The sequence below is a fragment of the Onychomys torridus genome, chromosome 23 (genome assembly GCF_903995425.1).
Source record: "Onychomys torridus chromosome 23, mOncTor1.1, whole genome shotgun sequence".
Taxonomy (NCBI): domain Eukaryota; kingdom Metazoa; phylum Chordata; class Mammalia; order Rodentia; family Cricetidae; genus Onychomys; species Onychomys torridus.
The window spans coordinates 40,325,714-40,346,698 of NC_050465.1; the positions used below are offsets into that span (position 1 = coordinate 40,325,714).

The 20,985-nt window shown below is 43.1% G+C and overlaps 1 protein-coding gene across 2 annotated transcripts in view; it reads left to right on the forward strand.

Annotated features, from left to right (window-relative positions):
- Coq10b (coenzyme Q10B) overlaps nt 1-20,985 on the forward strand; it is a 38,804-nt gene that overhangs the window by 11,965 nt on the left and 5,854 nt on the right. The window contains exons 4-5 of one of the 2 annotated variants that reach the window (XM_036173351.1): nt 1,403-1,504; nt 5,599-6,636. In XM_036173351.1, the coding sequence (XP_036029244.1) occupies nt 1,403-1,504; nt 5,599-5,766 (270 nt within the window). In that variant the 3' untranslated portion in view covers nt 5,767-6,636. Of the gene's footprint in view, nt 1-1,402; nt 1,505-5,598; nt 6,637-20,985 lie in introns of those variants that run through there. The other variant, XM_036173352.1, reaches the window with a different exon arrangement.

Below are 20,985 nucleotides of genomic sequence, written 5' to 3' on the forward strand. Positions count from 1 at the left end.
GGATTCTGCATTTGAGGCTAGCCTGGGCTATAAAGTGAGCCTATCTTTAAAAAAGGAAAAGAAAAATTAATATATTTAATATTTTTAGCATACCACTGAGAAAAAGATCAGTTTATTTAATGCTCACACACACTTTTTTTTCCTCCAGAGGAAGGGTTTCTCTGTAACAGCCCTGGCTGTCCTGGAACTCAGACCAGGCTGGCCTCGAACTCACAGAGATCTGCCTGCCTCTGCCTCCCGAGTGCTGGGATGAAAGGCGTGCACCACTGCCACCACCACTCCCAGCCACACTTTTTTAAAAGTTACAGGAGACATGGTAAGACAGTGAAAGGTTAAAGAAAGTTAAAAGGCTAAATGTGGAACAGAGAGATGGCTCAGTGATTAAGCTGCTTTCAGAGGACCTGGTTCAGTTCCCAGCATGCACATGGTGGCTCGCAGCTGGCTGTAACCACAGTTCCAAGGGATCTGGTGCCCTCTTCTAACTTCTGTGGTGAACAGACATGCAGGCAGACAAAACAGTTTGTCCCAGAAATATGTACCAGATACCTTATAAACATAACAGCCATTTTAGGGTGATGGTATAAAGTCTGTGTTATTTTACACCTGAAAGAAATGTGTAGTATTTAGCTTGTTCTGGAGTACCTGTAAGTAGTAGAATTGGAAATGAGTTTTGTTGTTGTTTCTTTGTTTTTCAATTGCTCCCTGGGTTGGGGGATTGCCCATTGGTAAAGTTCGTACTGTGCAAGCCTAGGAGCTGAGCTTGGATTCCCAGCACCGGGAGTGGTGTGTGGGCTGTGACCCCAGTGCTGGAGGGCAGGCTGCCGGGTCTCTGAAGCTCATCAGTCAGCCAGCCTAGCCAGAGTGGTGGATGTTTCACTTACTTGTCACTGTGGCTAAACACCTGATGGGAAGCAATTCAAGGGAGGAGGAGTTTATTCTGGCTCACAGTTGAAGTGAGCCTTTGGTCTTGGTGGAAAAACATGGCAGCTGGTGAAGTCGTGCCGGCAGAGGCTTGAGGTCCACTGGTTTGTCTCCAAAGTGATTCTACATCACAGAGACCCTGTCTCAGAAAGGTGGCTAGGGATGGAGGAAGACACCTGTAGTCAACACACATGAGCAGTTGCATCCCCCACAGACTAAGGGAGTGAGAGCTAATATAGCTAAGTAGCACAGTAGGTGAGCACACGAAAGAGAGAAGAGCTGATGGTCTGGGGTTCTAGAGGAAGAGAAAATGACTGACTTTGGTAAGAAGTTACTTCCTTGTTCCAAGCTACTAGACATCTTCACCTCTTGTACTCTGAGCTGATAAAGAGAATTACTTTTCAAGGAAGTAAGCCCCGGTCATGGTTGAGTTTGCTCATATGAAAGGTATTTATTCTTTTCACTTTCCATTTTGTTCTAGGCATCTTGTACTGATGGGAAACTTTTCAATCATTTGGAGACTATTTGGCGTTTTAGCCCAGGTCTTCCAGGCTACCCAAGAACTTGTACCTTGGATTTCTCAGTAAGTCTGTTATAAGTTCTGGTTTGTATGTGTTCACCACAGCACGCAGGCCGAGGTCGGAGAACAGTTTTCCAGGTCTCTTCTGCCCTCCTGTCAGTGAAACTCAGATCGTCAGGCGTGGTGGGGAGTGCCATGGAGCCATCTTCCCAGCCCCAGTTTATGCATTTTTTGAGGCAATGTTTTACTTTGTAGCCTGGGCTGGACTTCAGTCTACTGCACAGCTTGGGCTGGCCTCAGCTTCACTATCATCCCTCAACCTCCTGAGTGCTAGGATTACAGCAGATACTGCCACACATAGCTAATAACACCCTTGTTTGGTTGTTTTGTTTTGTTTTTCGCGACAGAGTCTCACTATATGCTCTAGCTGTCCTGGATCTCACTCTGTAGACCACCAGGCTGGCCTCAAACTCACAGAGATCCACCTGCCTCTGCCTCCTGAGTGCTGGGATCAACAGCGTGAACCAGCACTGCCCAGCTCCAATAGTTATTTAAATGTAGGAATTGATAGTCATGGCTTCAGGATAGCTCAGTTAGTGAACTAGTATATTTTATTTTATTTTATTTTTCCGAGACAGGGTTTCTCTGCGTAGCTTTGCACCTTTCCTGGAACTCACTCTAGACTAGGCTGGCCTCGAGCTCACAGAGATCTGCCTGGCTCTGCCTCCCGTGCACCACCACCTCCCGGCTTAGTTCTTCCCCCCCTCCCCCTAGGTGTATTTTAATTTTTAACACTAGGGCAGTGTGGATTCAGAAGTGGAAAAGCCATTTACTACACGGTATGTTCTTATATCTTTGAGTGTTTCAGATCCTTTTTTATGCATTGAGCTTTCTACCAACAGCAAAAGCTCACAGATTTAACTATAAAATGAAGGCAGATAATCGTCAAGCACTAGAGAACCAAACATTTATCATTTCATTGTCCGTTCAGTACTGAAGACATTTAAGCCCATTAGAGGTTTAAAATGAGTACCAAGTTAAATCCGTACATCACATGATAGATGCAGAAACGAAATTCCAAAGAGAGTCTAGAAACTCCTGCCAGGTATGGTAGCACCCACCTTTAATCTCACCACTGAGCACACAGAGAGGCACATGATCTCTGTGAGGTCGGGGCCAGCCAAGACTGCACAGTGAGACCCTATATCATAAACATACATAAACAACCTAGAGACTCCTAATGGTCTTGTTCATGTCACTTTGCTGTAGGAAACTTAAGCCATTAAACTGCCTTCCCAGTAGGAAATGAGTTTTCTCTGTGCTTGTGATTCAGGCATTAAATCATAAGAAATGGTGGTGATTTAGGGAAATGATACTCTTTTTTTCAGCTCTTGAATTACTTTCATTAAAAAATGAGAGCCAGGGCATGCCTGTAATTCTAGTACTGTTGAGGCTGAGGCAGAAGAATAACAAATTAAAGGCCAACTAAAGCTGTACAGTTAAACTCTGTCTCAAAAAAAATTATTATTATCACATGTATAAAGCCCTGGATTCAGTCTAAAATTTGATATTTATAGGACAATTGGCAATTTGAACAGCCTACAGTTTAGATCTTAGCATTTATTACCTAGCAACCGGTAGTTTTCTGATTTTAACAACTGTACTGTAGCTAGATTGTTATAAGACTAATAGGAAAATTTGGGGTGGTGAGCATGTGAAACTCCTTTATTGTTTCTGCTACTTTTTAACAAATAGGTTATTTTATTTTATTACATTTTCATTTATTGTGTGTGTGATAACTTCAGGGAGTTAGTTGTTGCCTTCCACCATGTAGGTCCTTGTAGGTGGACCTTTCTGTCCCTCCAGCCAGTTCTCAAATAACTACACTGAGACTTTTATTTTTTTTATTTTTTTATTTTTGGTTTTTTGAGACAGGTTTCTCTGTGTAGCTTTGAGCCTTTCCTGGATCTTGCTCTGTAGCCCAGGCTGGCCTCAAACTCACAGAGATCCACCTGCCTCTGCCTCCCAAGTGCTGGGATTAAAGGCATGCGCCACCACCACCTGGCTACTGAGACTTATTAGTAATTATAAATGTAAATCTGCCATGTGTCTTGGTACCTTTTCTCAGTATGACAAGTTCATCACCCTCTCCATGGATCCTCTCTGTTCTCAAGACTCCTCCACCACTTCTTCATGCTCTCTTTGTCTGCCAGTCCCACCTGACCTCCACCTGTCCAGCCATTGGACAGTCAGCCTCTTTATTAAATCACTCACAGTGACATTATTCACATAGTGTAAAGGAATATTCCACGGGTCCTAAGGATGAAACTAAGGTCATCTGGCTTGGCAGCGGGTGCTTTTACCCACTGAGCCATCTCAGCACATATAATTTTATATTTTTAATTCTAAAGTTATTTAGTCTGGTGTGGTGGTGCACGCCTTTAATTCTAGCACTGGGGGGGCAGAGACAACCAGATCTCGATGAGTTCGAGGCCAGTCTGGTATACATAGCTAGCTCCAGGATAGGCAAGGCTACATAGAGAGACCTTTTTTTTTTTTTTTTTTTTTTTTTTTTTTAAGTTATTTAAGGATAAAAAGCAAGGAGTCAGACATGGTCTAGGCCTGTAATCCCCGCTACTGAGGAGGCAAAGACAAGAAGGTCATGAGTTAGATGCCTGCACTCGGTGTGTTTGAGCTTAGCCTAGATAAGTTAGTGAGACCCTATCTCAAAAGAGAAAATTTGTCCGGTATGCGAGAGGTCCGAATATCGATTCCTAGGATAAGGGAGAAAAGGTTAGGACTTAGGATGTGGCTCACTGGAAGCTCTAGGTTTCATCCCCAGCATCAGTCAGCTGATCAAGTTAAAGTATGTCATAATTCAGGGGATACTGAGTCCTTACAATACTGTGTCTACAGTAACTGCCTTGAGTTCTATCCCGAACAACAGAGGGCATTCCTAAAGTCCTAACTCTTCGGCTGCCTGGTTGTGGGAGACAAGCAAGTGCGTACACGGGAAGTGTCTGGTACTTCCCTACACAGGAAGTGTCCGGTACTTCCCGCAGGAGTGGCAGCCCTCAGGGCAGTCAGTCCTCCTTCCTCTGTGAGGAAGGCTGCGGCTCGGAAAGCAAGTGTGTCAATAAGGCATCAGAAGAGTTTTGGCGAGATGCCGAGACCTGAGTTCAGTCGCCAGCCAGGACCTACATGGTGGAGAGAGAACTTACTCTAGCAGATTGTCCTCTGACCTCTCTGTGTGCCCTCCTAAACTACAATAATAGTGGAGCTGGCAAGGTGACTCATGCAGTTACAGCTGACAGCCTGAGTTCAGTCCCTGGGAAGTGGGGGAAGGAGACCCTCAACTCTGAAGGTGACCTCTGACCTCCATTTGTGTGCCGTTGTGTAATTTCCCTAAAATAAATGTGAAAAAGTTACAATTTTCGCTGGCCAGTGGTGGCACATGACTTTAATCCCAGCCCTCAGGAGGCAGAGCCAGGCGGGAGTTCGAGGCCAGCCTGGGCTACAGAGTGAGATCCAGGACAGGCACCAAAACCACACTGAGAAACCCTGTCTTGGGGGGAAAAAAGCAAATGTTAAAAATTTTCACTCCTGTAGAAGCCAGTGAAAGTCTGCCCTTAAGCAGGTCCCTTGGTCTGTCTGTCTTAGACGCTGTGGCAGCTGCTGTGAGGCAGTACTGTAAAATGACCCCATCTTCCAGTGGGTGCCAGATCTCCCCAGAGGTGACCCACACAGCGCCACCTTAGAGAGCCGGTTCAGAGCTGAACTCTGAAGTAGAAGTATAGCAGAAGAAAGGATGGCTTCTTCCTGTGGTGCCGAGGTTGGACCAGGTTCTGTGCATGTTGGCCAGGTGCTTTAACACTGAGCTACATCACCAGACCTTTAAAAGAGGCCTTGCACCACTCCAGCCCAGGCGAGCCTTGAACTTGGATCTCCCGGGTAACTGGAATTACAGGCCTGTACCACCAGGGCTAGCTTGGCTCGGCGCTTTACTTTTACAGCTCAGGCTGTCCTGAACCTTGCTGTGTATAGTAGGCAAGTTTTAAGTTCCAGTATGCCTGCCTCAGCCCCCTGAAAGCTAGAGTTGTAGACGTGCGTCACTGCCTAACGGACGTGTGGAGGTCATTGTGAACATTGTCTTGCAGATTTCTTTTGAATTCCGCTCCCTTCTGCACTCTCAGCTTGCTACGTTGTTCTTCGATGAAGTAGTGAAACAGATGGTGGCTGCCTTTGAAAGGAGGGCGTGTAAACTCTATGGTCCAGAGACAAGTATACCTCGGGAATTAATGCTTCACGAAATTCACCACACCTAAAGGAAACACGAACCAGCCCCGCCTACTCTTGTCTAGTGTGTTCACTTTAGGAAGCCCTTCCCGCCTGTTCAGAAGTCAGAGCATTGTTGAGCCTGCCGTGATTCTAAGCCCGCTCCGTGAAAATTTGTACGTTGAATGTGGACCCACTTGTACATCAAATTATTTCTTCAATCAAGTGTAACTCAAAGTGATGTGTACATTTGTAGGTTCTGCCTTCGTAATAATGGTGTCATCACTGTTGCTAGGATACTGCATCCCTCATTTGAGTGCAGAGTGAAGGTAGCAAGTATGTTAGTTCTCACCTTATATGAAAGGTTAGCTGAGATACAATGTGCGTTACATTAACCATATCATGTTTAAGTTATTAGGTGCAGAGTGTTTGTAACTTATTGTTATTGGGCCTGCCATATGGCTTAGGATATTTTAGTAATCACATATTTAATGTTCAAACTTTGATTTAAAGTACTGCTGATGAAGTCTTAGCACTTTGGTATTTTAAGTTGTTCTTATGGGTAACAGTAGATAATTCAGTGTGGTGGGGAAGTTGCTTCCCAGGTACACTGAGTAGGTTTTTGTCTGTTTTTTGTTTGTGGTGAGTGGTCCAGAGCGCCGAGCTACTTTCCTAGACATTTGAAACCCTCCCCTCGGGTGCTTCAGCTGTTCTTTCAAAATGCTGGTTGCCTGTCAGGATCTTGTCTGCCACTGTAGGCGACAGAGAAGTTAGTTAATATGCCTCCAGCACTGTACGCCCCATTTTCTATTTATTGTGCATATTCACTTTCAGTAATATTCTAAACTGATATTTTTTTAAAGAAATCAATGTCAGCGCTGAAGTCGTGACTTAATAAAGTTAATTTGTTTATTTTTGTATAGTGACTTTGATTATTAATCTTTAATGTATGGTTCCATGTGTGTTCTGACAGATGGCCTAGTTTGCGTCCCTATTGCTGTTACAAGCACTATGAGCAAAAGCACCTGAGGAATGTGTTTGTGTAGCTTACAGGTCACAGTGTGTATCTCAGGGAAGCCAGGGCTGGAGCAAGAGGCAGGAATTGAAGCAGGGCTGAGAATGCTGATCCTCACTCGTCCCTGGCTCCTGTTCAGCTAGCTTTCTTAAAGATGAAGACCCGCCCGCCCAGGGTGACATTACCCATCCTAGCTTGGCCCTCCATCAAGTAGCGGTCAAGAACATGTCTCACAGGTGAACCAGGAGGCCGATCAGATGGCAACGGTTCTTCAGCTGATACAGCCTCTCCCCCAGTGTGTCAGGCTGGCAGCTGTAGCAACAGAAGTACAGTACTAGAGAATTTCGTGTCTTAAAAATACTTGCATAGGGCTGGAGAGATGACTCAGCAGTTAAGAGCACTGACTGCTCCTCCAGAGGTCCTGAATTCATGCCCAGCACATGGTGACTCACAACCGTCTGTAATGAGTTCTGGTGCCCTCTTCTGGCATGCAGGCATACATGCAGCCCAAACACTATACATAGTAGATCTTTTTTGTTGTTGTTTTTCGAGACAGGGTTTCTCTGTGTAGCTTTGTGCCTTTCTTGAAACTCACTTTGTAGATGAGGCTGGCCTGGAACGAACTTGCCTGGCTCTGCCTCCCAAGTGCTGGGATTAAAGGCGTGTGCCACCACTGCCCAGCATAATAGATCTTTTTTAAAAAATTACTTTCATGGATGCAATATTCTTGATTTGATCCTCAGCACTGCCAAAACAACAAAAATCCTTCCATAGAGCCTGACAAATGTGAATTAAACTCATGCTGTCTTTTATCAACTCTCCCTTTCACTCTACCCCAGTCACCTCTTCCTCCTAAATCTCTAGTCATGGTGTTTTCAACTTTAATGGGTGCTTGTGGCAATTTGCTAGGTAGTCTGCAGAGTCTAATCCTCTCAGGCCCTGCCTGTGCGGCTGTGAGGAGCTCATGCTATCTACTCATGTGGCTGTGGTTGTGCTTTTAACAAGGAAAACAGGATCTTCCCACTGACACATGTCCAGAGCAAAGTGGTCAGCATATAATCATGTGCCTTGCATTTGATTTAGGTTCTGGTATTTGGTTTAGTTTTGATGAGGTGTCATTAGCCCAGGCTGGCCTGGAACTCACTATGTGGCACAGGAAATGTTTGACTAAGGCTCCTGCCCATCTTGCCAAATGCTGAAGGTATAGATGTGAGCCTCCGTACCTGTCTGGGTTCTTTTTGTTATAACTACTTTTATGGTTTTGTGTGTGTATGTGTGTGTGTTGGGTACATGTGTGCATATGATGGTCTGCAGTTGACATTGAGTGTCTCTCCTAAGGGCTCTTCATGCTGTTGTGAAAGTCTCGCTGAATCTGGAGCTGATTCTGCCTAGTCGAGCTAGACAGGATGCCTTGGGATACCTGTCTCTGCCTCTCAAGTGATGGGATTGCAGGTGCTGCCCACCCTCCCACCTGACTTTTTCATGGATGCTGGAGATCCGAATGCTGATCCTCATTTATGTATTGCCCACACTTTATCCTTCAAGCCATCACCCCAGCCCTGGGGGAGCATCCTACTGATACTACAGCCTACTGCTATTTTGCTAAATAGACATGTTATCAAATTGCCTCCTGCATAATTTGTTTTTACCTATAGATTTTATCAGAGCAGCACTTTGCCATGGGTGGTAGTTAATGCAGGAACTCATAACTTCTGAGTGCTGAGAGTAAGTGACTCATGCCCTACCCTGAATGGGCCGTCTATATTACCCGCTCCAAGACTTTAGGGAATATTTTGCAAGAGTAGAAAGGGTGTATGGGGGACATGGGGAGGAGTGGTGAGGAAGGTCTGGACAAGACATGGCCTCTCCTCTCAGGAATCCACAGCTGCACAAGACGGAGGACATCCACGTCCCATCATCCAAGTACAGTCCTTCAGAAATTCCTGCTTTATAAAAGAGTCTGGGGCGGTGGTGCGCACACCTTTAATCCCAGCACTCGGGAGGCAGAGGCAGGTGGATCTCTGAGTTCGAGGCCAGCCTGGTCTACAGAGCGAGATCTAGGACAGGCTCCAAAGCTACAGAGAAACCCTGTCTCAAAACAAACAAACAAAAAAAGAGTCTGTCAGATACTCTAGGCCTGTAGGCTGAAGATAAATGCCCCAGTGTTGCAGATGAACTTTGGGTGACTGTCCAGGCAGCCAAATGTCTCTGTTGTTAGATAATGTTACATCCTTCTGGGCCTTGGATGTAGTTGAAGACTAGATAGTTATAATTGCAGTTTTTCTTAGTTATGATAGTTAGTAAATTAGGTATAAGACTTTAGATTCACTAAGATAGGATAGATAATGCTTTATTTTCTCTGAATATGCTAACTACAAACGGACAGAATATTGTGAATGTAATGCTTACTTGATAATTGTTATTATATATAGTCTTACTATGTTTAAGTTAAAACACTTTAATTCATATTTAGACAAAAGGGGAAATGTAGAATATTTTAAGTATGTTACATTTGTTTAACTCTGTGAAGATGTGTTACTTTTCCTGTCTAAAACACCTGATGGTCTAATAAAGAACTGAACAGCCAATGGCAAGGCAGGAGAAATGATAGGTGGGGCTGGCAGGCAGAGAGAATATATAGAGGGAGAATTGAAAAGAAGGAGCCAGAGAAGGACTCCAGGGGCCAGCCACCCAGCTACACAACCAGCAAGCCACAGAGTAAAAGTAAAACATACAGAAGAGAATGGGAAAAGCCCAGAGGCAAAAAGTGAATGGGATAAGTTAAGGGAAGCTGGCTAGAAACTAAGCCAAGCTAACACCGGGCATTCATAAGTAATAGTAAGCCTTCGAGTGTGTTTACTTAGGATCTGGGTGGTGGCCCCCCAAAAGAGCCAAAACAAACAACACTCAGGCATGCAGAACTCTGAGTTTGAGGCTTGCCTGGTTTACTAGCAAGTTCCAGGCCAGCCAAGCTACATAGTGAAGTCTGTCTCAAATAAACACAACAACAAAAACAATAAAAATTTAAAAATTCAAATCTAATATACCAAATTGTAGTAGGTAGCCATCCCAGCCTTGGGGGTTCCAACCCCCAATGAGGCTTCGTTAATGGTCACGCCCACAAGGCGGGGCTGAGGGAGGAAGCAGAAGACCCAGGATTGAGAGGAGAGGTCTCTCTCTTGGTTCTGGGACCCTGGACACTGGAGGTAGACCGAGCAGAGTTCTCCAGAGAACACCACCAGACTGTGCCATACCTTTGCCAGACCCTACAACCTATCCCTTCGTTTGTAAGTTACTCCACAAAATAAACCTCCCTTTTAACTACGTGGAGTGGCCTTAATAATTTCACCAATATCTGGCGCCCAACATTGGGCAAATTCCAAAGGCCTGGGCGGCTCCCTCTCTCAGCCTCCTCCCCGGCTGGTGGGTACCTAAACCCGCCTACAAAGTTCCATTTAATCAGGGGACATCTACAAGGTTCCATTCCCAAAAAAGAGAGCAGCTAGTCCGGTCTCAGTTCCCTAGCTTAGCCCCTAGACCAGTGAAAACAGCTGTGAGTGAGGCCTTCCCACTCCTCCCTGAGTGCCGGCTCCCCGCCATCTTGGCTCCTGCCTTCAGCTGCCGCCAGCCAAGGTCGCCAGCAGGCCTTGCTTTGGAGCTATACCAACGCCTCCTGCTGGCTGAAAAGTGCTACTGCACCCCCCAAAACCACAGAAAGGTAAGCTTATTTCAGGTAAAAGTACTTGATAATTTTACACCTTAAAACTGACTAACAAATTTTGAGTAATTCTTGTAATATGGCTGACAACATTACCTCACAAGAATTTAAAAACCTTTTTGCCTGTATGATGAATGACATTTTCCTGGAAATATAAGACCTTCCTAAGGCATATCTGGCCTGTACCATTTTGACATTCATTGTAATAATTCACACAGTGTTCAAACACTGGTTTAATAATAAGAACAAAGATGAGTCATTATTGGGACTGATACAGGCTTTAAAAGATAGCAATGCAGGCTTACAGAAAAAGATTCTTTCTATGGAATCTGCTGACCAGGACTTACATAAAAAGATTCTCTCTCTGGAATCTGCTAACCAGGATTTACAGGCTTTAAAAGATAACAATGAAGGCTTACCAAAAAAAGATTCTCTTTCTGGAATCTGCTAACCAGGATATACAAAACAAGCTTGTACCCAAAATTGCTTTTATTGATAATAAATATGAGTATTTAATGGATAGAACACTAACTCTCCAGAATGAAGTTGTAGCTACTCAGACACTATATAAGAAAAAAAATTATCATTACTTGATAAGATAAGGTCCATGGAATCTCGTGTTTCAGAAGAACATAAAAACTTCCATGATTCCATGAAAAATCTGGAATCCCTTACAAGAGAGGAGGTTTACTCCCTGGAACAGACCCTAGGTGCTCGTTTACAAGCCCTGGAGGAAACTCTCAATAAACATGATAAGGGACCTAATAAGCAGAAGGGCAAGACCATACAGGTTGTAACATCTCCAAATGGCTCTCATACAATGGCTTATCCTGTTATCATCCATGAGAAGCCAGCAGATGACACACACCCCGAGCCATATATGACATATACATTACAACCAATTTCAACAAGGGACTTTAAAAATATAAAGGAAGCAGTAGTTACATATGGGATACTCCACATATGTAAAACAGATGTTAAATTCGTGGTCTACCTCACATAGAATCATTCCAGATGACTGGCATCAGTTAATTTCAGCTGTTCTGGAATATAGCCAACAGTTACAGTGAAAAAACTGGTTAAGAGAAAAGACAAGAAATTTAGAACAACAAGGTAAACTCAGAGGTTTTGAGATCTCCCAAGATCAAATACTTGGTGAGGGATGTTTCACTGACAGGAATGTACAAGCCATTTATGATGAGCATACAATATCCCTATGCCATACAGCAGCTCTAAATGCTTGGGAAAAAATTCCAGAACCTGAAAAAACAACTGAGGTATACACAAAGATATTTCAGGGACCGCACGAACCCTTCACTGATTTTTTACAAAGGCTGAACACAGCTACAACAAAAGCTGTGTCAGATAAAAAATTTAAAAAAGTATAAACTGAGTCCTTGGCATTTGACAATGCTAATGCAGAATGCAAAAGAATACTTATACCATTAAAGATCAGATCAGCTCCTTTGGAAGAATGGATTCAGTATACTAATGGTATTGAGTCTCTTAACTACAGTAATGAGGCTTGGATAGAAGAGACAAATCCCAGAGGTGAAAGAAGGCCCTGTGGTACCAAATGTTTTAAATGTGGCACACCAGGTCATATAAGTAAAAACTGTACATGGGGTAATCCTAGAAGTAATAACTCCTTCTAGGAATAGCCCAAACAGGAGACCCCAACCACCTCCTGGATTATGTAGAAGATGTGGCAAAGGCCGACATTGAACCAGTGAGTGCAGATCAAAAAAAATATACGAGGCAAACCTTTACTGGCGGGAAACGCCTCAGGGGGCCTCTTGCAGGCCCCCAAATCAAATATGGTAAGAACATTCCCAGCCACTGTAAAAGACATTCCTCTCCAAGACAACTGAATAAACCAATGCCTAATGTAAAAACCAATACTGCAATGGATGATAAAACAGCTCTGATAGATGAATCACAGTTTACAAAGAACACAATAAAACAAATATTTTGACAGACTTCCATAAATGAACAAAGACCAAAGCTTAAAATTCAAATTAATGGCTTGGTTCTGGAGGGCCTGGTAGACACAGGTGCGGATGTAATTATAATTACACCAAAATCATGGCATCCAATTGGCCTCTTCAAGAGGTAGATGTCCAACTTTTAGGAATTGGCACCCTATCTCAGATAAAACAGAGCTCGAGATGGGTTGAATGCATAGGGCCGGAAGGACAGAGGAAGGCTGAAGCCATATGTAACAAATGTAACAATAAATCTATGGGGCCGAGATCTGTTACAACAATAAAATACCCAGATTAAAATTCTTACACTCTCAAAAAAGGAATACAGGTCAATGCATGTTTCTAGGAATAATATCATAACGTGCTATAAAAAACAGTCACCAACCATTCAGGCTGTACACAAACAGAGCACAATTTGTAAGTTACCACACAAAATGAACCTCCCTTTTAACTTCGTGGAGTGGCCTTAATAATTTCGCCAATACCAAATTATCTTGGATGCTTTAATTTTTGTTTGTTTGTTTTGTTTTTTGAGATAGGGTTTCCTATGTAGCCCTGGCTGTCTTGGAACTCACTGTGTAGACCAGGCTGGTCTCGAACCTGGAGATTTGCCCCTCTCTGCCTCCCAAGTGCTGGGATTAAAGGCTTGTGCCACCACCACTGAGGCTTTAAATATTTTGGGGACAGAACCATGATTATGAAAATAGACAACATGCTTATGTGTAGATTGATATGAGTTACTGTATTAGTTACTTTTCTATTATGATAAAATGCCATGACCAAGGCAGTTTACAAAAGGAAGCTCACAATTCCAGAGAGTTAGTGTCTAGTGACAGAGTGACCACACTGCACAGCATCAGGCAAAGCACACAATGGGGATTGCATGTGGCTTTGGAAACCTCAAAGCATACTCCCAGTTGCATACCTCAAGACCACACCTAATCCTTCCTAAACAGTTCCACCCACCAGGGACCAAGTATTCCAACATGAGCCTAGGGGGCCATTCTTTTACTCAATCCACCATAGGAACTATTTCACCTTGAGCTTAGCCTACAAAGGTTGCCTTTCTAGGGCAGTTTTTATACCTTTCTGGGCACTATGGATGCTTGGTTACTTCTCTACTGACTCAGATAAAAGCAACTCAACAGAGAAAGGATTGTTATGGCTCACAGTTCGTGGGTAAAGGCTATGGTGAAGTCATGAGCATGGGTTTCAGGTCACATTATCTCCACAGTCAGCAAAGGATGATGAATACTTATGCTCAACGAGCTTTCTCCTTTTTATGCAGTCCAGGACCCAAGCCAAGGGATGGTGCTGTATACCAACAGGATGGGTGGTCCTCTGTTAACCTAACCAAGATAACCCCTCACAGTCATGTGAGAGGTTTGTCTCTTAGTTGATTGTATACCCTGTCAAGTTGTTAATGTTTTGTTTGGTTTTTGAGACAGGGTTTTTCTGAGTAGCCTTGGCTGTCCTGGAACTCATTCTGTAGACCAGGTTGGCCTCAGACTCAAGAGATCTGCCTGCCCCTGCCATGTGTGTGCTGGGATTAAAGGCATGTACTGCTATTGAGCATCTTTTTTTTTTTAAATTTTTTTTAAATCAAGTTCTTAACCATCACAGTGGGAGGGAATTGACTCAAGACTGTTAATCCCACTGATCAAGAATAAGGCCACTACCACAGTTTAAAGGCAAATTTGAACAAGCTTTAATTAATACTGGCCAGGTAGATGGGCTCTGGCCAGGTCCATACCCAGGTTCCTGAGAAATGGCCCAGAATCAAGTATGGCAAGGGTTTGAGAAGGAAAACCCATAATTCACAACGTTTCCCATAAGGTCCAATCAGAGGCAAGCATGCATCCTGGTTTACCGCCAGCCTACATCCAATCGGGCAAGCTTTTATCCTGATGTATTTCCTGCCTACAAACCTCCCCCACATCCATGGCAGATGGGTCAAACAAAGTTGTTTAGAGGAGTGAAAACATATAGCTTGTTATCTCCCATAAATAGTAGCCTCCAGCATTTCAGAAACTATCTGTGTTTGAGCAAGGGGCTTGCCAGTCAGAGGCATTTTTTTGTTCTATGGATCTCTAAGACCCAGAAATTCATGCCAGGCAGTGGTGGCGCACGCCTTTAATCCCAACACTCTGGAGGCAGAGCCAGGCGGATGTCTGTGAGTTCGAGGCTAGCCTGGGCTACCAAGTGAGTTCTAGGAAAGGCACAAAGCTACACTGAGAAACCCTGGCTCAAAAAAAAAACCAACCAAACAAACAAACAAACAACAACAACAACAACAACAAAAAAGACCCAGAAATTCAAACATAAAATGTAACTTTGGTTCTCACAAAGACTTCAACCTTAGTCCTGTAGAAGATGAAGGAGCTGGGTTAGGAACTTTGTCTCCTTCCTGGAAATGCAGTGTTCCTTTTACACACTGTAGTGGTTTGAAACAAAATGGCCACTAAAGGAAGTGGCACTATCAGGAGGTGTGGCTTTGTTGGAGGCAGTATATCACCTTGGGGCTTTGAGGTCTCATACATGCTCAAGATACCAACCAGTGAGACAGTGAGACTGTTGCCTGCAAGATGTAGGGTTTTTCAGCTCCTTCTCCAGCACCATGTCTGCCTGCACACTGCCATGTCCCACTGTGATGATAGTGGACTGAATCTCTGAACTGTAAGTGAGCCACCCCAATTAAATGTTTTCCTTTGTAAGAGTTGCCATGGTCATGTTGTCTCTTCACAGCAATAGAAACTAAGACACACATTTATAAATTAAATTTTTAATCACTGTGTGTGTGTGTGTGTGTGTGTGTGTGTGTGTGTAAGGGTGTTGTGCCCATGTGCCACAGTTCATATTCTAGTCTGAGGACAAGTTGCAGGACATCTTCTACCATATGGGTTCAGGGGATCCTATCAAGGCACATTTTTTTTTTGTTTTGTTTCAAGGCAGGATTTCTCTGTGTAGCCTTGGCTGTCCTGAACTCACTCATAGATCAGGCTGGTCTCAAACTCAGAGATCTGCTTGCCTCTTCCTCTCAAGTGCTAGAATTAAGGGCATGTGCCACCACCACCAGGCTTTAGCAGTCACCTTTACCTTCAGACAGTCATCTCTTGGGGCTGAAATGCAGTGTTCATTGAACTATGTGGTTCTCAGTGCCTAACTCTGTTATTTTATGTCAACTTAATTTAATATACTTAATCTCATACTCAAAAGCTTAACTCTATTGAAAGTTAGCTTTCTTTCAGAATTTGGATAATCTACCATCTTGGAACCCACTATTGGACTTCTAAAATAATTTGCTTTAAGACTAGAGAGGTGGCTCAATTATTAAGAGCACTCACCAGGCGGTGGTGGCGCATGCCTTTAATCCCAGCACTTGGGAGGCAGAGCTGGGCGGATCTCTGTGAGTTCAAGGCCAGCCTGGTCTACAGAGCGAGATCCAGGACAGGCACCAAAACTATACAGAAAAACCCCATCTCGAAAAAGCCCAAATAAACAAATAAACAAATAAATAAAAGCACTGGGTATTCTTCCAGAGGACCTGGATTCAATTTCCCAGCATCCACACAGCAGCTCAATTATTTGTATTTAGATCTAGTTCTAAAGCTGGTCTCAGAAGTCACCAGGCACACTTGTGCACAGACATACATGCAGACAGAACATCCACACACATAAAATAAATAATAACATTTATTTTTATTATTGCATTTTAAAAGTAATTTATTTTTAGCCAGGTGTGGTGATGCATGCCTTTAATCCCAGCACTTGGGAGTCAGAGCTGGGCAGATCTCTGAGTTTGAGGCTAGTCTGGTTTACAGAGTGAGTTCAAGGATAGACAGGGCTACACAGAGAAACCTTTTCTTTTTTAAAAATAATTTATTAATTTTATTTAATGTGCATTGGTGTTTTGCCTGCATGTATATCTGTGTGAGGGTGTCAGGTCCCCTGGAACTGGAATTACAGACAGTTGTGAGCTGCCATGTGGGTGCTGGGAATTGAACTCTCATCCTCTAGAAGAGCATTCAGTGCTCTTAACTGCTGAGCCATCTCTCCCAGAGACTGTCTTGAAAAACAAAAGTAATAACCATGATGATGATAATAATTTATTTTAACTTATACTTATGTGTGTGGGTTTGTGGGTATGCGTGCAGGTACCCACAGACAGCCAGAATCTGGAGTTAGAGGTAGTTGTGGGATGCCTATGGCCACTGGGAACTCAACTTGGGCCATCTAGAAGAGCAGAAAGTGGCCAGCCGGTGGTGGCGCACGCCTGTAATCCCAGCACTGGGGAGGCAGAGGCAGGCGGATCTCTGTGAGTTCAAAGCCAGTTTGGTTTACAGAGCAAGATCCAGGACAGGCACCAAAACTACACGGAGAAACCCTGTCTTGAAAAAACAAAACCAAAAAAATCTTACATTTAGGGGTTGGGAATCTAGCTCAGTGGTAGAGCGCTTGCCTAGCAAGTGCAAGGCCCTGGGTTCGGTCCTCAGCTCCAGCAAAAAAAAAAAAAAAAAAAAGTCTTACGTTTAAACCAGGTGGTGGTGGCGGCACACGCTTTAAATCCCAGCACTCAGGAGGCAGAGGCAGGTGGATCTCTGTGAGTTCAAAGCCAGCCTGGTCTACAGAGCCAGTTCCAGGATGACCAGAGCTACACAAAGAAACCCTGTCTTGGGAAACAAAACAAAGCAAAAACAACAACCCAAATGAAAGTCTGCTGTTTATTTGTTGGGAGGGGGATGAGCATCCCAAGTGCCTATGACGGTCAGTTCTCTCCTTCCATTTTGTAGGTCCCAGGGATTAAACTGAGATGTTAAGGCCTGCTGGCAAGCACCTTTACCCACTGAGCCATCTTGTTGGTTTCTTGTGGGATTTTGAGATGGGTGTCTCCTGTATCCTAGCTGCTTCCAACTCTCCAGCCTCAAACTCACTGTGTAGACCTTGAATGTCTGCTGCTCCTAACCTCTACCTCCCCACCAGTGCTGGGATCACAGGTGTTCACCTTGCCTCCTGTATATGGTGCTAGAGATCAAATCGCAGGTCTCATGCATGCCAGGCAAGCACTCTACCAACGAAGCCACATTCCCAGCCCCTTACGGAATTTAGAATCAAATTGTAAACACAACTCTGGGTGTGCCTACTGTGGGAGCCCACAGGTTTCCTAGTGAGATCTGAGCTTGCTTTACCCAGCAGGGCTGCATAAGGGGATGAACTGATCATGTGCGTGGTTACCAGGTGTTTGGAAGGGTCTGCACTTGGCTGAACTAGGGGGAGGTCTTTGCCCCACCCCTTGGCATTCCTTTAAAAAGCCCTTTAGAAGAGACAGAAGGTGCTGGTGAATAAGGATTCAGCCCTTCCCGAGGCTGTCCTGTGTTGTCTGTCTCTCTCTCCTATTGGTGAAATTATTAAGGACACTCCATGTAGTTAAAAGGGAGGATTATTTTGTGGGGTAACTTACAAGTGAAGGGGTAGGGTCTGAAAGGTATAGCACAGTCCGGCGGTGTTCTCTGGAGAACTCTGCTCGGTCTACCTCCAGCATTCAGGGTCCCGGAACCAAGCGAGAGACCTCCTCTTGATCCTCGGTCTTCCGCTCCCTCCTTTGCCCTGCTTTGTAGGTGTGACCATTACCGAAGCCTCAATGGGGGTTGGAACTTCCAGGCCAATGCTGGGATGGCTATCTACTACATCTCCCCCTTTTGTTTAAATAAGAAGGTTCTAACCTAATACAAGACTATATACAAAGAGATGGTTACCAAATATTGTCCAGGAGTAATGAGGGATAATGACTTAGATAAGTTGGAATTACAATAAGTGCAAACAATATCAAGCAAAAAACACATAGTAAAATCCAGGGAAGTCTAGGGCATGGGTAGGTGGCAAGTTACAAGGATCATTCCAAAAAGTGTCCTATCCTAAAGAACCTGAGTCTAATACTTAATATATTCTATCTAAGATATTATATATGTATATATACTAAGTTGTAACTATAACTTTTAATCTCCAACCTCATCAAAGACCTGAGAAGGAATATAATACCTGAGAAATGGGAGAAGGATGCAAGCAACTTTCGGGAGTCTTGTAAGAGTAGACAGAGACAGCTAGCAGCCTAATGTTTCTCAGCATCGTTGGTGCATTCAAATTGGCTACAGGCCTAGAGTATCTGACAGACCATTTTCAGAAGCAGGAATTCTGAAAGACCATCTTACCCTGTCTTAGCAAAGTATAGTGGTCGCTTTCCTTGTATCTCGCTTGTCCAGAAAGGACAGCATTTGTACTGTCAGCAGTTGAAGCAAGGGCAGTTCTTTGCCCAGTAGGTCATTTTTGTGCCAAGAAGACAAACTTCCAAATGGAAATGTCTTAGAAGCCCAACATTCTCTCGGGATCAAATTGGTGCTGCCAGGAGCAATTGTGTCTCACGTCAACAGAATTCTAAGTTATTTAAATGCCATATTCTTTAGGTCCATGAAGTGTTTAAAGATTACCTGTCCATCTGACCTATGTATTTATAAATCTGGATAACCTAACTAACATAATTATAGAGATGACAAGCATAGGTGACAATAACTCTGTCTTATCTACCTAAACAACCTAAGGACTAAGGCTTCCTATAAATAAGGCAAACAGTCTGTAAGCAAATGTACAGTAAAAGGACAATGACTTCAAATTGTGACAATACACAAAATATCTTTAACAGAGGTAGAAATGTATAGTGCAATATACAATATGATAATAATCCTAAATATATATCAGTATATAGAATATCTTAAACAGAAGTAGAACATACATACAGTATGACAGATATAAATTTACATTTGTATCAATATACAAATATTTCAAATAAGAGTAAAAATATGTGTACAATATAACAAACATAGTTCTGTATTTGTATCAATATACAAATTATCTTAAATAGGAATATAAAAAGTTTGTATTTGTATCAACATATAAGAATTCATAACAGTGCAAAGGCTGCTATATTACTAATTTGTTTACTAATGTATATGATAGTCTACCATAATATCTTATACTTATTCATTCCATTTCTTCTTTTCCCTTTTTTTTTGAGACATATTTTCTTTTCTTAAGCAGAGTACTGAGTTTAACAGTTTCTTCCACCCCCAACCCTAGAACCATTATCCATAACCCTGAGAAATATGAAACCTTAGGGAGAAGGGGCATCGTTTTCTTAGAATTGCTTCCTGCTGTTTAGGGGGCGATGGTATCTCTGTTGGGTATTGTGAGAAAGCTCAGATAGTTAAATCTCAGTTAGATTAACTGTAGATTCTGCAGCAACTCTCAGAGTAATGGGTAAGATTGTCTGAAATTCTGGCAAGAAGTGTAGTATGATGATGATTACCACGGTATCATTCTGGATTGGGTAGAGTTGTTGTTGTTGGGGCCCCATCTTCCTTCTGGAGACTTCAGAGATTGCTATTGGAAAAAACTTATTTTTTATCAGAATGGAAGGTTTGGATTTAAAGATGTCATGACATGTAAGAAAGGATTCCAAGAAATCAAGAGTAAGCATGGAGAGAATTAGAATCTTGAAGACAATGGTCCCTTATAATTGGTTTCCTTCTGTCTCACACCAGAGGGCTCTTCTGATATGGGACTGAAGAATCTCTCAACCTTTTTTTTTTTTTTTATCAATATGCTTGGGTTTAGAGAAGGAGTGAGCCAATTCCATCTCCAAAGCCAGCTTGGTTTATAATTAAATTGGAACCACAAATATTCTAGATTGATAGAGATATAGATGTTAGACAGTGATATCTTACCCTGTGTAGATTGGTACCAATAGATTCTTTCTTTCTGCTGTAAACATCAGGATATCCAAGGCCTTATGATTTCTGGAAGATGGGTATTTCCATTATCCTGGAAAGACAAAAACAGAACCCTACCCCAACCTTTAATTGTTAAATTTTTCTTACAACCTGAAGAGATGTCACATTGGTGGATGATGTTTTACTTCTCCTCATCAAGGGGTTTCTCCTGTTTAAATCGAATTTTTATTAATTTTGTTGGTATCCATAGCTTTTCTTCTCCTGTGGAAACAAAAGCAAAACCCCTTCCCCAACGTAGGACATATCCAGGTTTCCTTTCTGAGGTCAACACATCTTTGAAATAAACTGGTTGGTTTAGCTCAGGAGTTTTGTCTGTCGTCCAATGTCTCTCTGAAGCTGTTGTTCCTTTCTCATCAGCATTGAGAAAATTCAAGGTTAATAAAGCACTATTCAATCTATTTCTAGGAATCATTGTTACCTGTTGCTGTTTATTTAGCATGTCCTTTAAAGTTCGATTGGATCTTTCTATGACGGCTTGGCCTGTGGGATTGTGTGGTATACCTGTAACATGCTTTATACTGTAATACTGGGATGGCTATCTACTACACTCTCCCCTCTATATTTCTATCTAAATCCCTCACTCCTCAAGAGTACCCTGGGGGAAAAGGTGGGGGTGGGTCTCTCATGGTCTATAAAACAGTTTAGCAGAGACTCACTCTGAATGTGGAAGGTGCTATCCCATGGGGTCTTAGACTGAGACTTTTTTTTTT